Raw genomic sequence first — 14,110 nt, forward strand, 5'->3', positions numbered from 1 at the left:
TTTCGTCGCCTCAGCGTAGTGTTGTACATGAAGATTCTACAATATGTGTTTTAGTATAAATCCTAAAACAAAATCAATACCCCAATAATTTTTTGATACTAGGGCATCCTGGATTCGCTTGTCAGCGTAACTTAAACGTCAGCTGAATCGCCAAGTTAATGCCCGCACTTCGGCAATGGAAAGCCAGGAACGTGTCTGCGTACGAGTATCATCTCAGAACTAAGACAACAAGTAACAATTCATCGACTTCCGGAACTGTCACACGGCTAACCTGTCCTCCAAATCGACGTCACAGTGCACCCAGTCGTTATGCAACGACAGCGGCATCATATGATTTTTATCACCATTCTCACGGCTACTTAACAGTCTTGATGGAAGAGATAGGAGCTCCGCCCATTAATGATCACGTAGACCGAAGGTGACAACGAGTAAAAATAGCGACAGTATCATACTGAAGTGTGGCTACCTGTGGAGAGGGGGGGAAAACGCCTGACACGAGTCCATTCTTGGACGAGTAACGCCACTTTCCAGATAAGATTTGTTCGCCACGGCCCATTAGCACGTTCTCCAGCGTATATAAGGGCACCTTTGGTCTGGCGAAATCACCAGTGTCCACTCACGGACATCAGAAGGCAGACGCTCTTGGAAGCGAATTTACTTTCGCCCATCTTACGCCAAGACTGCACAGATAACTCTGTGAAGGCTGCAGAGTGGTTTGCGACCATACTTTTACAACTAGTGACCAGAACACCGGGATCTCACACCAGTTGGCTGGTGTATGGAAATTACAGTGAACGGCCTTAGTGAATGTGTTCAAGAGCTTTGAGTGTGCAACCTGGGCTGCACATAAATGAGGTAAGTCACGTTTAATTTACAGCTCCCCTACACTCCTCCATACAAGCTTACATCTTAATTAACAATGTTCTACTGTAACACGGCACTCTTTGTCAAGAAGTACCGCATATTACGCTCGTGTCATTGAAGGAGGTTTGTTAGATCACCGAACACCCATTTAATATTTAAAAAAATCCATTCAAAGCTCTCTATTTTTGTTGCTTTGGGTTAATACCTTAACATTTGAAATTTTTCTAAGTGTTAGAATTTCCTTTAATAGTGATATTAACACATGTATGGTAACATTACTATGAAACTGGTAGTGTGTTGTAATGCAGAAAACACACTGGTTTAATGGCGATGATTCTTTCACAGGGTGCTGTAGACGCATGCACGTTTGAATTGACATTGTGGATACCCATTTATCTTGAAAATATTCGCTACTGTTGCAAGGAAGAATAAAATCGTTTACTGGACTTGACCCTTGAACACAGAACTATCTGTTGTACTGCGGAAACCACAGAAATCACAACAATACTATGACCAACGTCTGCACAGCGTGTGATTGTGGTCCCCAAGCAGTGTAACAACGCAGAAATACTGTCAATTGTTGCGAGAAAACCGTCATCTCACGCAGCTATTCACATACTCATTTACATACCATCCGCGAATTTGCTGTCTCAATGGTTCACATGAAGTTCCAGCTTCCTAACGACAGTAAAAAAGCATATTACAGGTGCAATAATTCAAGACTCTCTTTCTGAACACACAGATTTCACATTTCGATGCAATTACCCGTAATTAAAAATTCTTCCTCTTTCGGAGATTGTAGCACGGCTGGAATGACCTCGGAATCGAGGTGTCAGTGCGCTCTTCAGTAGTTATGGAACGGTAACGTGATCAGACAACATTTATCACCCACCTATCAGCTACTTAACGCTCTTGATGGGAGAGATAGGAATCCCGTCCATTAATTATCACGTAGAGGGAACGTGACACCGGGTAAAAATAGTGACAGTATCATACAGAAGTGTGGCCACCAGTGGAGAGCGGGGAAAACGTCACACGGGTCCATTCTTGGCCCGTAATGCCACGCTCCTGATAAGATTTGTTCCCCACGGCCCCTGGCATGTTCTCCAGAGTATATAAGGCCACCTTTGGTCTGCCGAGATCATCAGTGTCCACATACGGACATCAAAAGCGGAAAGTCGTGGAGGCGAATTTACTTTCGCCCAGCTAAAAGACACCTTGCGCCGAGAGTCCAAGAGAACTCCGTGAAGGACACAGTGTGGTTTGGCGACCACGCTTTGAGCACTAGTGACCAGAATTTCGTAATCCACACCAGTTGGGTGGTGTATGGGACATACAGTGAACGGCCTTAGTGAATGTGCTCAAGAGCTTTGAGTGTGCAACCTGGGCTGCACATTAATGAGGTAACTTACAGCTACTCTAAAGACACTGGCAAAAGCTTACATCCTGATGAACAATGTGCCAAGTAACAAGGCACCCGTTTATCAAGAGGTACTGCATTTTTCGATGGCACCACTGAAGGAGATATTAGATAGCAATACATACATTTAATCGCCATATACCGGTACACATTTTATATCAACAACAATCCTTTCAAGCTCTCTATCTTGTTTGCTTTGGGTTAATGCACTAACATTTGAGATTTTTCTAAGTGTTTAGAATTTCCAGTAGCAATGATATTAACATACGTATGTTAACATTACTGTGGAACTGGTAGTGTGTTGTGATGCAGAAGACACACTGATTTAATGGGTCTTTCACAGGGTGCTGTAACCTGTGCTCAACTGCGTCAGGGCCCAGCTGCAGGTTTCTTCTTATACAAATCCAGCTGCCGACTGTACCTAAACGGTGAACCGCCTTGGGTACCACTCTTCTGACAGGCCAACAAGAATCTCTCATCTAATTTATTCTGCCTTCAAGTACAAATTGACTGAATCTAACTGAGGGCTGTTTCGTAAGTAGTTTACCTCACTGCTTATTACTGTTACACATCCCTTTTACTTTGTCTGGTGTAGTAACGCTGAACATACTCCAAATTTATTATTTCAATGCGTGGTAGACTATTCATTTTCTCTCTCTTTACAGTTCGCTTATTCCAACCAGCTTTTCTTAAAATCAAATACAGACTGATCATACCTTCTCCCAAGTATCATCTACCACTGATTCAAACACCATCCATCATGCAGCTGGGTAAACTTGATGAACGTATTCATGTCATGGATGCCAGTTCAAACGTCTGGAGCGTCATAAAGGATATCGCAGAGTCAGGAGTAAGTACAGATGGCATTTAACTGTCATAAATACCTTGTGATTCAATGAACTTTGATACATCCATTTCAATAGACTCGGTATCTCTTTATATGAATCCCTTCTCACACATGGAATTATTTTTGTCTTAGGTCCAAGAGGAAGCATTCTACGTCTGTGACATTGGTGATATAATAAGCAAACACAAGGAATGGAAAATCAAAATGCCAAGGGTCCAGCCATACTATGGTATGTTTCCACTTCTCAGCAACAGTAGCAGTAGGATTGTGTATTCTCTAAATTATGACTGTAATTTAATTTCTGTGAAGAATCTAATTTTCAAAATATGAAAGATGTCACATATATTAACTACAGTTGTCCTATGAAATAGCTTTCTTCTGTTATTACTCAGTATAGAATCATTATGGATAACACAGTTACTTACTCATATTATTTTTTTAGCTGTGAAATGCAACGATAGCCTCACTGTAATTGAAGTTCTGGCTGCACTTGGAACTTGCTTTGATTGTGCTTCAAAGGTGGGTGTACATTCCTATCATTCCTGTTAAAAAACAGGAACTTATTTTGCATTATTGAGTGTATAGAGATTACAGTACAGTATCTGACAAACATACCAAACAGTTTTCAGTAAATTCGTATTAATTTTTTACAGGCTGAAATTGATAGAGTTCTTTCTGTTGGTGTCGACCCAAGCCATATAATTTTTGCAAATCCTGCAAAACCAGCATCTCACATTCGCCACGCAGCGGCTGTTGGTGTTGATTTGATGACTTTTGACAGTGACTGTGAGCTCCACAAAATCAAGACCCTATTTCCTACTGCCAAGTGAGTAAATGAAAATCAGAATCTACTTTCCATATTTATGGATAGATCTGTTCCTTTTATAACATATTCGGTAACAACATTTTCCTGTCAACTTATTTTAGGCTGGTGCTACGTATCCGGTATGATGCTGCCGTTGCACAGTGCCAGCTTGGGAATAAGTTTGGATGTGACCCAGACTCAGATGCACCACGCCTTATGAAGCTGGCTCAGTCATTGGACCTAGACATTGTGGGCGTCAGTTTTCACGTCGGGTCTGGCTGTGACGATCCACCAGTGTTCTACAAAGCCATTTCTGCCGCTCGAAGACTTTTTGATCTGGGGTCAGCTCTTGGATTCTCCATGAGTTTGCTTGATCTTGGTGGTGGCTATCCTGGCAACAAAGGTGCCCATTTAGATAAGGTAATGTCAGAAATTGTCAGCTCTCTTCTTAGACGCAACTCAAACTAGCATTTCTGACTCTGTTTTGTAATGGGTAACCCGTGTAAGCAGCTGAATTATCTTGCATCTCTTTTCTTCTCTCAGAATTTTGGAATTTATAACAACAGACACACAAAATACTCGTACTACTTTAAAGCACCTATATAAAACATGTTTCTTTAAGATAATTTCTTCTCCTTATTTTTAGTTTCTTTGCTTTCGTAGCTCTTTACAATCAATTACCACAGCTTTAGACTAATTTGTTTTCACACTTTTGGCATACATTTCTGGATAGTTGGAATGCTTATTTCATTTAAGCCGCTTATCCCTTTAAGAGATATGTTTACCAAAGTCAGTCATTCCGCTACAGATATACGATTTTTGATAATGGGTTTTCATGGAGAAGGCGGGCACTAGTATCAGCACTTTGGTAACTCCAATCAAATTAATGCAATTTTAGTACATTGTGAGCATCTTATATTGCTTCCTACCCACTTTCTGCATAATTCATTACGCAGTTTTCTACCAAATAAGCTGGTGTTTGTTTATTGAGAAGGAATACTGTGCGGTGTATCTCAAGGTTGTTTCTATAATTCCAGATTGCAGAGGTGGTGAACAGTGCCCTCGGCGAGTTCTTTCCTGAACCAGATGTTCACGTAATAGCGGAACCAGGACGATATTATGTTGCCTCAGCATACACTCTTGCTACAAACGTTCATTCCAAGAGAGAACTTGTCAACCCAAAGGATGGATCCATCACATCAGTCATGTACTATGTAAATGATGGAGTGTACGGCAGTTTTAATTGTATTCTCTATGATCACATGAAAGTGACACCAATGCCTCTCAAAGTAAGTCAGACAATGTTTGTGTATTTTTTTTCTCATATGCCATATAACATTGACATAATTAAGAAATGAAAGAAAAAGTGTTCAGTGCTCTAACACGCGATGTTTCTTTTATAGGCAGCTGGACCTGAAATACGTCCATGTTCTGTCTGGGGACCAACTTGTGATGGCCTGGATCAAATAGTTGAGTCTACTTTGCTGCCAGAGTTGGATATAGGAGACTGGTTGATTTTTGAGAATATGGGTGCTTACACACTGCCTGTGGCGTCTCCATTCAATGGCTTCCCTGTTCCCAAAGTGCATACTGTGATTGACGTCCAAGGCTGGTAAGTAAGGTTTTGCTTTTCGAGAAACTGACGGTCGTTGCAAAGATTCAAAACATCTAAATACGTTGCAAGATTCATTTGTTATTGTAACCTTACTTAGTGTTTCTGTAAATCCACACAGGCTGCTGCTCAAAGACCGACTACCCATGACGGAGAATCATTTTGTTATTGGAAACACACCAGCAAATCTACACCTGGGGTTATCCATAGATGGTCAAGGCAACATTGATGAATGGGATGAAGTTCACATGCCTGTTTCATCTTCTGATGATGAGATTGTGAATGATCACATGTCACATTCAACTGTGAGCTCAAGCATCATATATCCATTCCTTCAGATGGGACAAGTCAATTAGGATCGGATGGATGCGTCTCTTCACCTCAGTGACAACACATCATAACGTGCTATCTTATTTTACTCCTCGTTTGCAGAAAACAGGAAAAAATTAGCTGTTTTCTTCTGTGCCTTTCTATTTCTTTCGTATCAAAAGCTCACTGCATGAAAGATGATGTATCAAGTGACAGTTTTGTGTACTGCAGCTCAATGCCTGAAATTTTTTTAAGGGACTAAAACTTGAATCTCAGAATAACTTAAAGTATAAAGGTTTCTCCAAAGTCCTTTCAGGCACTTAGCTGTCTGCCAAGCTATCATTGTAAAAGCCCAAGTAGAATAGAATGTATGTATACACTCAATACCTGAATAGCATCTGCATTGTTGGAACCAGAGCGAGCAAATAAAAATCTCTTACTGCAGTATATGATGTGATTTATGCCAAATGATAATTTGTTGTTGTAAAATATATAATATTTTCATTTTAATGAAACTCATCACATGATAACTTGGGTGCAGAGGGATGAAACAATTCCATGTAAGGATGTTCCTTTAATGACAGTTTCCTTCGAGACAGTTTTTCTGTTTAGCTTCTAATTAGAGGAAATACCACCTTAAGTAACAGTGTCAAATGTTGAAAACTTTGTCCTAGAAATATGTTCAAATCTTTGTAAACTGTTATACTGTTGTCATATTAATAATGTTCTTCACGGCCGAATACTGTAGCAAATATGTTTGTCTCTAGTGCTATTTGGGTGACCTAACTTGAGGTATGGAAACAGTTGAGCTTATTTGGAAGGCGTATTTGTGTTTGAATAAGTGAAGAAGCAGCATCTTTGCTTGAATTTGTGAATTTTTTATTTATTGTCTCTTATAATAAATCGAATTATTTAAACAAATATTTGTTATATTTTGCATTTACTCCATTCTAGCCTAATTTCTACCCTACAGAAGTACAGCAAGGTAATAATAATAACATGCAGCATTCTAAATTCTGCTGAGAAAATTTCTCATCATAAGAAAACCACTGTTCTATAAAATACCCCGAGAACAGTGGTAGCAGGTTGATACGGGCGTGCTGCTGTATTAATGTTAAAAAATTAGGGAGACACATTTACTAGGAGTTCAAAAGAAGCCTTCAGTTGAAAAAGAGTCATTTGGATTGATTTTAGTAACAACACAATGAAATCAAACAACTAATTAAGGGACGGGAAGTGTACAAATGTGAAAAAATGACTAACTCCAGAAGCAATTCTAATTGTATTGCATTTAGCTGGAAGAATGCAGCAGATACAGATGAGTATGGGAAAGGCAAGTCCCATATTGTGAGTGCTACTATCCTTGGTCTCACAACCAGAGATGATATCAAACAACACCGACACTTACATACCGAATAAAATAATAGTTAATCTGTAAATCATAGTCACCATCGGATCACTCGCATGCCACCTGATTTCTCCATGTAAGATAACTTAATAAACCAAATTAGATGCATCTTACAGAACAGTAGAATCCTTTGTCACACAATATTCCGAGACATCACACTGCATTTAAAATTACTTATATGCGTATCACAGATTAGATTAAGATACCTGCAAAAACTCAAGGTATGATGTCTGGACTGTAACTGAAACAACTGAACCGTATTGGCACAAAACAGTCTTCCAGCTAAATGCAGTACAGTTGAGATGGCTACACTTCCTTGTTATAGAATTAGGTGTCAGTTTATAATGTTAAGTGGATATATATATATATATATATATATATATATATATATATATATATATGCTAAAGTTAAATTTTCATTGCGATAGTACTCAAAGGTAACATCGTCAATATCTAATTTCATTTGTTTCTTTTCTTGTTTTTACATTTTGTTAATCATAGGCACTTTGGATTATGATTTTTCAAAAGCAAATACGCTGTAACTATTGTAGTTAGTACAGAAATATGTATTTTTGCTTATTCTGAATTCTAACTGTTAATACCGCAAAGGCTTTTACAGATCATTAGCAACTACTGTTTTGTGCACTGCAACTCCAAAATGCCTCACAAGAATCCAAAATGCTACACAACAGTTCACATTGCTATGCAATATTTACATCCTAAACATAACTTGTACTTGTAACAATACGGTATAACATAACACTCCCTTTTAAGCTCTCTTCAATCAATCCTCCTCTCTGACAAACACTCTACTTCTCCACCTTGTTTCAAAGTTGTAGAGTAATTTGGAGCGTATTAGCATAAATTCGTCAAGAGGCTTGTGGCTTTATCCAGTTAGGTGAGGAGATTGAAGTTGCGGGATTGTCACATAACTGTCACAAGACTTTATAGGATGCAGCTGCAAAGGGCCGATTGTCTAAAGCATTTAACCTTAGGTTAAGACGGAAAAAGACCTCAGATCAAGCTCAACCTGAAAATCTGCGTTGTGCAAACCTTAATCCTAGATTATATCACCGCCAAAAAATGGTTCAAATGGTTCTGAGCACTATGGGACTCAACTGCTGTGGTCATTAGTCCCCTAGAACTTAGAACTAATTAAACCTAACTAACCTAAGGACATCACACACATCCATGCCCGAGGCAGGATTCGAACCTGCGACCGTAGCAGTCGCACGGTTCCGGACTGCGCGCCTAGAACCGCGTGACCACCGCGGCCGGCTATATCACCGCCAAGTCGCATCACATCTGAGTGGCGAAAATTCGCAGTTCAGAGTCAGGTTAAACTACAATCGTCAGTTTATGGTGTAGTGGCATTACGAAACATCGCTTTTGTTTTTAGCAAGTACAAATTGAAATAATAAAGAAAGTTGTGGTCAACACAAGAAAGTGGTAAGTAAATAAGTTATGTGACTGCACCATTCCCACACCACCCATGGTCGAAACACTATTTTTCGATGTGAAAGGTTAAGTTAAGGATATTACTGGCTTATGTATGTACGTAATGATTAATCTCACTGACGTTGGTGGAAGACGACTCGTAATTTATGTGATTAGTTCAGGGACATTTTATAGACACTTAGCAACAGAGTGTGTAAGATAAATTCGAAATATTTGCAGTAAACAGTTAAGTATGGGACTTCTGATAGCAGCCCATAACGATGAAGCATCGCTTATACACAGTCAATAATTTTTTTGGGTATTTGTGACGGTATCATCGGTGCGTTTAAAGTAAACGAAAAAATTAAAAAAACGCCATGAAGAAGGCCACTTGCAACAGTGGCCGAAACGTTAGTAGAATTACATACTGACAATGCGGTCACAAGCCCAGAAAAAATTTATTGACTGTGACAATGGACACGGAAACCTACGTTTGTATCTTTTATGCATGTTCTCTCTTGGCTCAAGTAGCAGTTCGTATTAAATTTTTAACTACCCAACTAATTTCCTTCAACTGTCATGACAATCCAACGTACGTTTATCAATAGAACACAAAATAGGTTTTAGCAATACAACGCTACACAAGTAACAATCCTTCAAATATTTCAGTCGCTCAGAGATTGTATCGTGTACAAAATGGTTCAAATGGCTCTGAGCACTATGGGACTCAACTGCTGTGGTCATTAGTCCCCTAGAACTTAGAACTACTTAAACCTAACTAACCTAAGGACATCACACACATCCATGCCCGAGGCAGGATTCGAACCTGCGACCGTAGCAGTCGCACGGTTCCGGACTGCGCGCCTAGAACCGCGAGACCACCGCGGCCGGCGTGTCGTGTACGGCAGTGTAAAAAAATCTCATGTTTGAACACGTCAATTCTCGGAAATTGTTTTTTTTTCATTTTTACAACTTTCTGTATTGTATTTGTCATAAAAATATTGTAACAATACCATACTCCCTGTTGTTCGAGCGTTCTGTACCTCTCCCGGGCAAAATTCTTCAACAATCCCACGTGATGTGAATTACATTGCTTCATTTCGTTTACTTTACAGATATCTGAGTATGAAGATGTGTCTGCTTAGGACGACGATGAGATCCAACGAGCTCCCCGCATGTTCCATGAAAGGGAATTAGTTGATAAATAATTTAAGCTGAGGTTTCGCTTGGACAAAAATGCTGTGCAGCAGTTTTAACTAAGGTTGAGAGAGGATCTGCTGAAACCAGCCACTGACTTCAATGTGCGTGCTGCTTTTAATATTACTGTTTTATGTTCCAGGAAGCTTTTTCAGATGGTGGTTAGCAACTTGTTCGAAACAGACGTAGCAACAGCTTGCAGAGCTGACGTGAGAAAAATCCAACAATATTTATAATAGATAACACGTTTCCCTCTTATTTTAGGCGCTATTGACTGTACCCACACTCCCATCGAATCTCCTGGTGGCGAAAGTGCAGAGATATTTAGGAATCGTCACGGGTGGTCATCATTAAACGTCCAAACAATCTCAGGCGCTAAGCTACGATGTTGCAGTATTGTGGTTAGCCTACCGGGATATGTACACGACAGCAACATTTTCGGAAACTCACGCGTACATGCTGAGTTGAAATTAGGAGAAATTCCAGAAGGGGTATTTCTAGGAGACAGTGGCTATCAGGGTTACAGACATTTGTTGAGGCAGGTACTCCGCTAAGAATCGCGACTGAACGAACCCGTAATGGGCCCACAAGAAAAGCAGATCGGTAGTTGGGAGAGTGTTCAGAGTGGCAAACGACGATTTCTCTCTTTAAATGAAAGTAAATCGCGCAGCAGTTGTAGTTGCAACATTTGTCTTGCACAATACACAATGACGGAATAAATTCGAGACATAAAGTAGGAGTCCTGCGACGTAAAGGAAAGTTGGTAAGTGTATTTCCACATTTGAAAGATGATATCTATCAAATTTCGTGCCATTGCACACGACTGGTGTTATTAGCGCCACGGTGAGGATGCAAATCACGTTGCGGTACCGTTTTCAAACTGATTAAAATGTGCTAAAGTTTTAATCTGTTGTTCTAATATGTGAACAGGAACTGAACTGCTCATTTACAACCTACTTGCTAAATCATTACAGCCTCTCATAAACGAATGAAATATTAAACTGGGTTCAGTGATGCAGTATTTTTTGGAGGACGACACTTTCGTCTGTTTGTTACCTTTAGTTAAAAATAAGCATAAATGTTAATACATCCACACACAGCGTTACTGTATGAGAACTCGTACTGCAAATTGTTCGCACACAATAGGAGTTCGAGCAGTGGTAATATTTAGTGTTGTTCCCTCCACTGATTGGCGAAATTATCAAATTTATACACAGCCATAGCTTATTGTTGTGGGCAGCTATTGTAAGTAATTTCTTGCGTATCGCTTAAACAAGCGCTGTATGAGCCAAAGCTCAAACAAACTTTATACTGCATTGAACGCAGCGCGTATCGGGAAATCTCGAGCCCGTTCTAACGCGTGTACCGTTTTCTCAGGTCTAAATACACTCCTGGAAATTGAAATAAGAACACCGTGAATTCATTGTCCCAGGAAGGGGAAACTTTATTGACACATTCCTGGGGTCAGATACATCACATGATCACACTGAAAGAACCACAGGCACATAGACACAGGCAACAGAGCATGCACAATGTCGGCACTAGTACAGTGTATATCCACCTTTCGCAGCAATGCAGGCTGCTATTCTCCCATGGAGACGATCGTAGAGATGCTGGATGTAGTCCTGTGGAACGGCTTGCTTGCCATGCCATTTCAACCTGGCGCCCCAGATGGACCAGCGTTCGTGCTGGACGTGCAGACCGCGTGAGACGACGCTTCATCCAGTCCCAAACATGCTCAATGGGGGACAGATCCGGAGATCTTGCTGGCCAGGGTAGTTGACTTACACCTTCTAGAGCACGTTGGGTGGCACGGGATACATGCGGACGTGCATTGTCCTGTTGGAACAGCAAGTTCCCTTGCCGGTCTAGGAATGGTAGAACGATGGGTTCGATGACGGTTTGGATGTACCGTGCACTAATCAGTGTCCCCTCGACGATCACCAGAGGTGTACGGCCAGTGTAGGAGATCGCTCCCCACACCATGATGCCGGGTGTTGGCCCTGTGTGCCTCGGTCGTATGCAGTCCTGATTGTGGCGCTCACCTGCACGGCGCCAAACACGCATACGACCATCATTGTCACCAAGGCAGAAGCGACTCTCAACGCTGAAGACGACACGTCTCCATTCGTCCCTCCATTCACGCCTGTCGCGACACCACTGGAGGCGGGCTGCACGATGTTGGGGCGTGAGCGGAAGACGGCCTAACGGTGTGCGGGACCGTAGCCCAGCTTCATGGAGACGGTTGCGAATGGTCCTCGCCGATACCCCAGGAGCAACAGTATCCCTAATTTGCTGGGAAGTGGCGGTGCGGTCCCCTACGGCACTGCGTAGGATCCTACGGTCTTGGCGTGCATCCGTGCGTCGCTGCGGTCCGGTCCCAGGTCGACGGGCACGTGCACCTTCCGCCGACCACTGGCGACAACATCGATGTACTGTGGAGACCTCACGCCCCACGTGTTGAGCAATTCGGCGGTACGTCCACCCGGCCTCCCCACTATACGGCCTCGCTCAAAGTCCGTCAACTGCACATACGGTTCACGTCCACGCTGTCGCGGCATGCTACCAGTGTTAAAGACTGCGATGGAGCTCCGTATGCCACGGCAAACTAGCTGACACTGACGGCGGCGGTGCACAAATGCTGCCCAGCTAGCGCCATTCGACGGCCAACACCGCGGTTCCTGGTGTGTCCGCTGTGCCGTGCGTGTGATCATTGCTTGTACAGCCCTCTCGCAGTGTCCGGAGCAAGTATGGTGGGTCTGACACACCGGTGTCAATGTGTTCTTTTTTCCATTTCCAGGAGTGTATGTATACAGGCAGAATACGGCGCTGCGGTAGGCAACGCCTATATAAAACAAAAGTGTTTGGCGCAGTTATTAGATCGGTTACTGCTGCTACAATGGCAGGTTATCAAGATTTACGTGAGTTTGAACATGGTGTTATAGTAGGCACACGACTCATGGGACACACCATCTCCGAGGTAGCAATGAAGTTGGGATTTTCCCCGTACGACCATTTGACGAATGTAGTGTGAATATCAGGAATCCAGTACAACATCAAATCTCCGACATCTCTGAGGCTGGAAGAAGATCCTGCAAGAACGGGACCGTCAACTCCGACATCGGACTATTGATGACTGGAAACATGTTGCCTGGCCTGACGAGCCTTGTTTCAAATTGTATCGAGCGGATGGACGTGTACGGGTATGGAGACAACCTTATGAACCCATGGATCCTGCATGTCACCAGGGGCTGTTCAAGTTGGAGAACGCTTTGTAATGGTGTGGGGCGTGTGAAGGTGGAGCGATATGGGACCTCTGACACGTCTAGACACGACTCTGACACGTGACACGTACGTAAGCATCCTGCCTGAACACCTGCATCCATTCGTGTCTATTGTGCATTCCGACGTACTTGGGCAATTCCAGCAGGGCAACGTGACACCCCACACGTCCATAATTGCTACAGAGTGGCTCCAGTAACACTCTTCTGAGTTTAAACACTTCCGCTGGCTACCAACACCCCGGACATGAACACCATTGAGCATATGTGGGATGCCTTGCAAAGTGCTGTTCGGAAGAGATCTCGACCCCGTCGTACTCTTGCTGATTTGTGGACAGCCTTTCAGGTTCCTTGGTGTCTGGGTAGATCACATAACTAATGAGGAAGTATTGAATAGGATTGGGGAGAAGAGAAGTTTGTGGCACAACTTGACCAGAAGAAGGGATCGGTTGGTAGGACATGTTCTGAGGCATCAAGGGATCACCAATTTAGCACTGGAGGGCAGTGTGGAGGGTAAAAATCGTAGAGGGAGACCAAGAGATGAATACACTAAGCAGAGTCAGAAGGATGTAGGTTGCAGTAGGTACTGGGAGATGAAGAAGCTTGCACAGGATAGAGTAGCATGGAGAGCTGCATCAGACCAGTCTCAGGACTGGAGACCACAACAACAACGGTGTCAGTTCCCTTCAGCACTACTTCAGACATTAGTCGAACCCATGCCACGTCGTGTTGCGACATTTCTGCGTGCTCGCAGGGTCCCTACACGACATTAGGCAAGTGTACCTGTTTCTTCGGCTCTTCAGCGTATTTTTATAAAGCTTTTTCAGGCACTTCCAATCACAATCGTTTTCGATTAGACATGGGACGTTCGCTAACTGACGGGTTCAAAGGAAGGGTTCATCAAGATGAACGGAGCGAGCGATAAACGAA

General features: G+C 42.4%; 1 protein-coding gene across 2 annotated transcripts; it reads left to right on the plus strand.

Moving 5' to 3' along the window:
- Positions 1 to 604: 604 nt before the first annotated feature.
- LOC126278695 (ornithine decarboxylase 1-like) lies at positions 605 to 6,753 on the plus strand. 2 transcript variants are annotated; one of them, XM_049978961.1, is made up of 10 exons: positions 605 to 855; positions 2,628 to 2,818; positions 2,950 to 3,134; positions 3,264 to 3,360; positions 3,574 to 3,650; positions 3,785 to 3,957; positions 4,059 to 4,356; positions 4,974 to 5,225; positions 5,340 to 5,548; positions 5,670 to 6,753. In XM_049978961.1, exons 3-10 carry the CDS (start codon positions 3,045 to 3,047, stop codon positions 5,902 to 5,904), a joined length of 1,431 nt encoding a protein of 476 aa, XP_049834918.1. In that variant the 5' UTR covers positions 605 to 855; positions 2,628 to 2,818; positions 2,950 to 3,044; the 3' UTR covers positions 5,905 to 6,753. The 2 variants fall into 2 exon arrangements, with proteins under 2 accessions (XP_049834918.1, XP_049834916.1); XM_049978959.1 differs by lacking the exon at positions 605 to 855 and adding an exon at positions 2,164 to 2,267.
- The last annotated feature ends 7,357 nt before the right edge of the window (positions 6,754 to 14,110 follow it).

This window comes from Schistocerca gregaria, chromosome 6, assembly GCF_023897955.1.
Source record: "Schistocerca gregaria isolate iqSchGreg1 chromosome 6, iqSchGreg1.2, whole genome shotgun sequence".
NCBI lineage: Eukaryota > Metazoa > Arthropoda > Insecta > Orthoptera > Acrididae > Schistocerca > Schistocerca gregaria.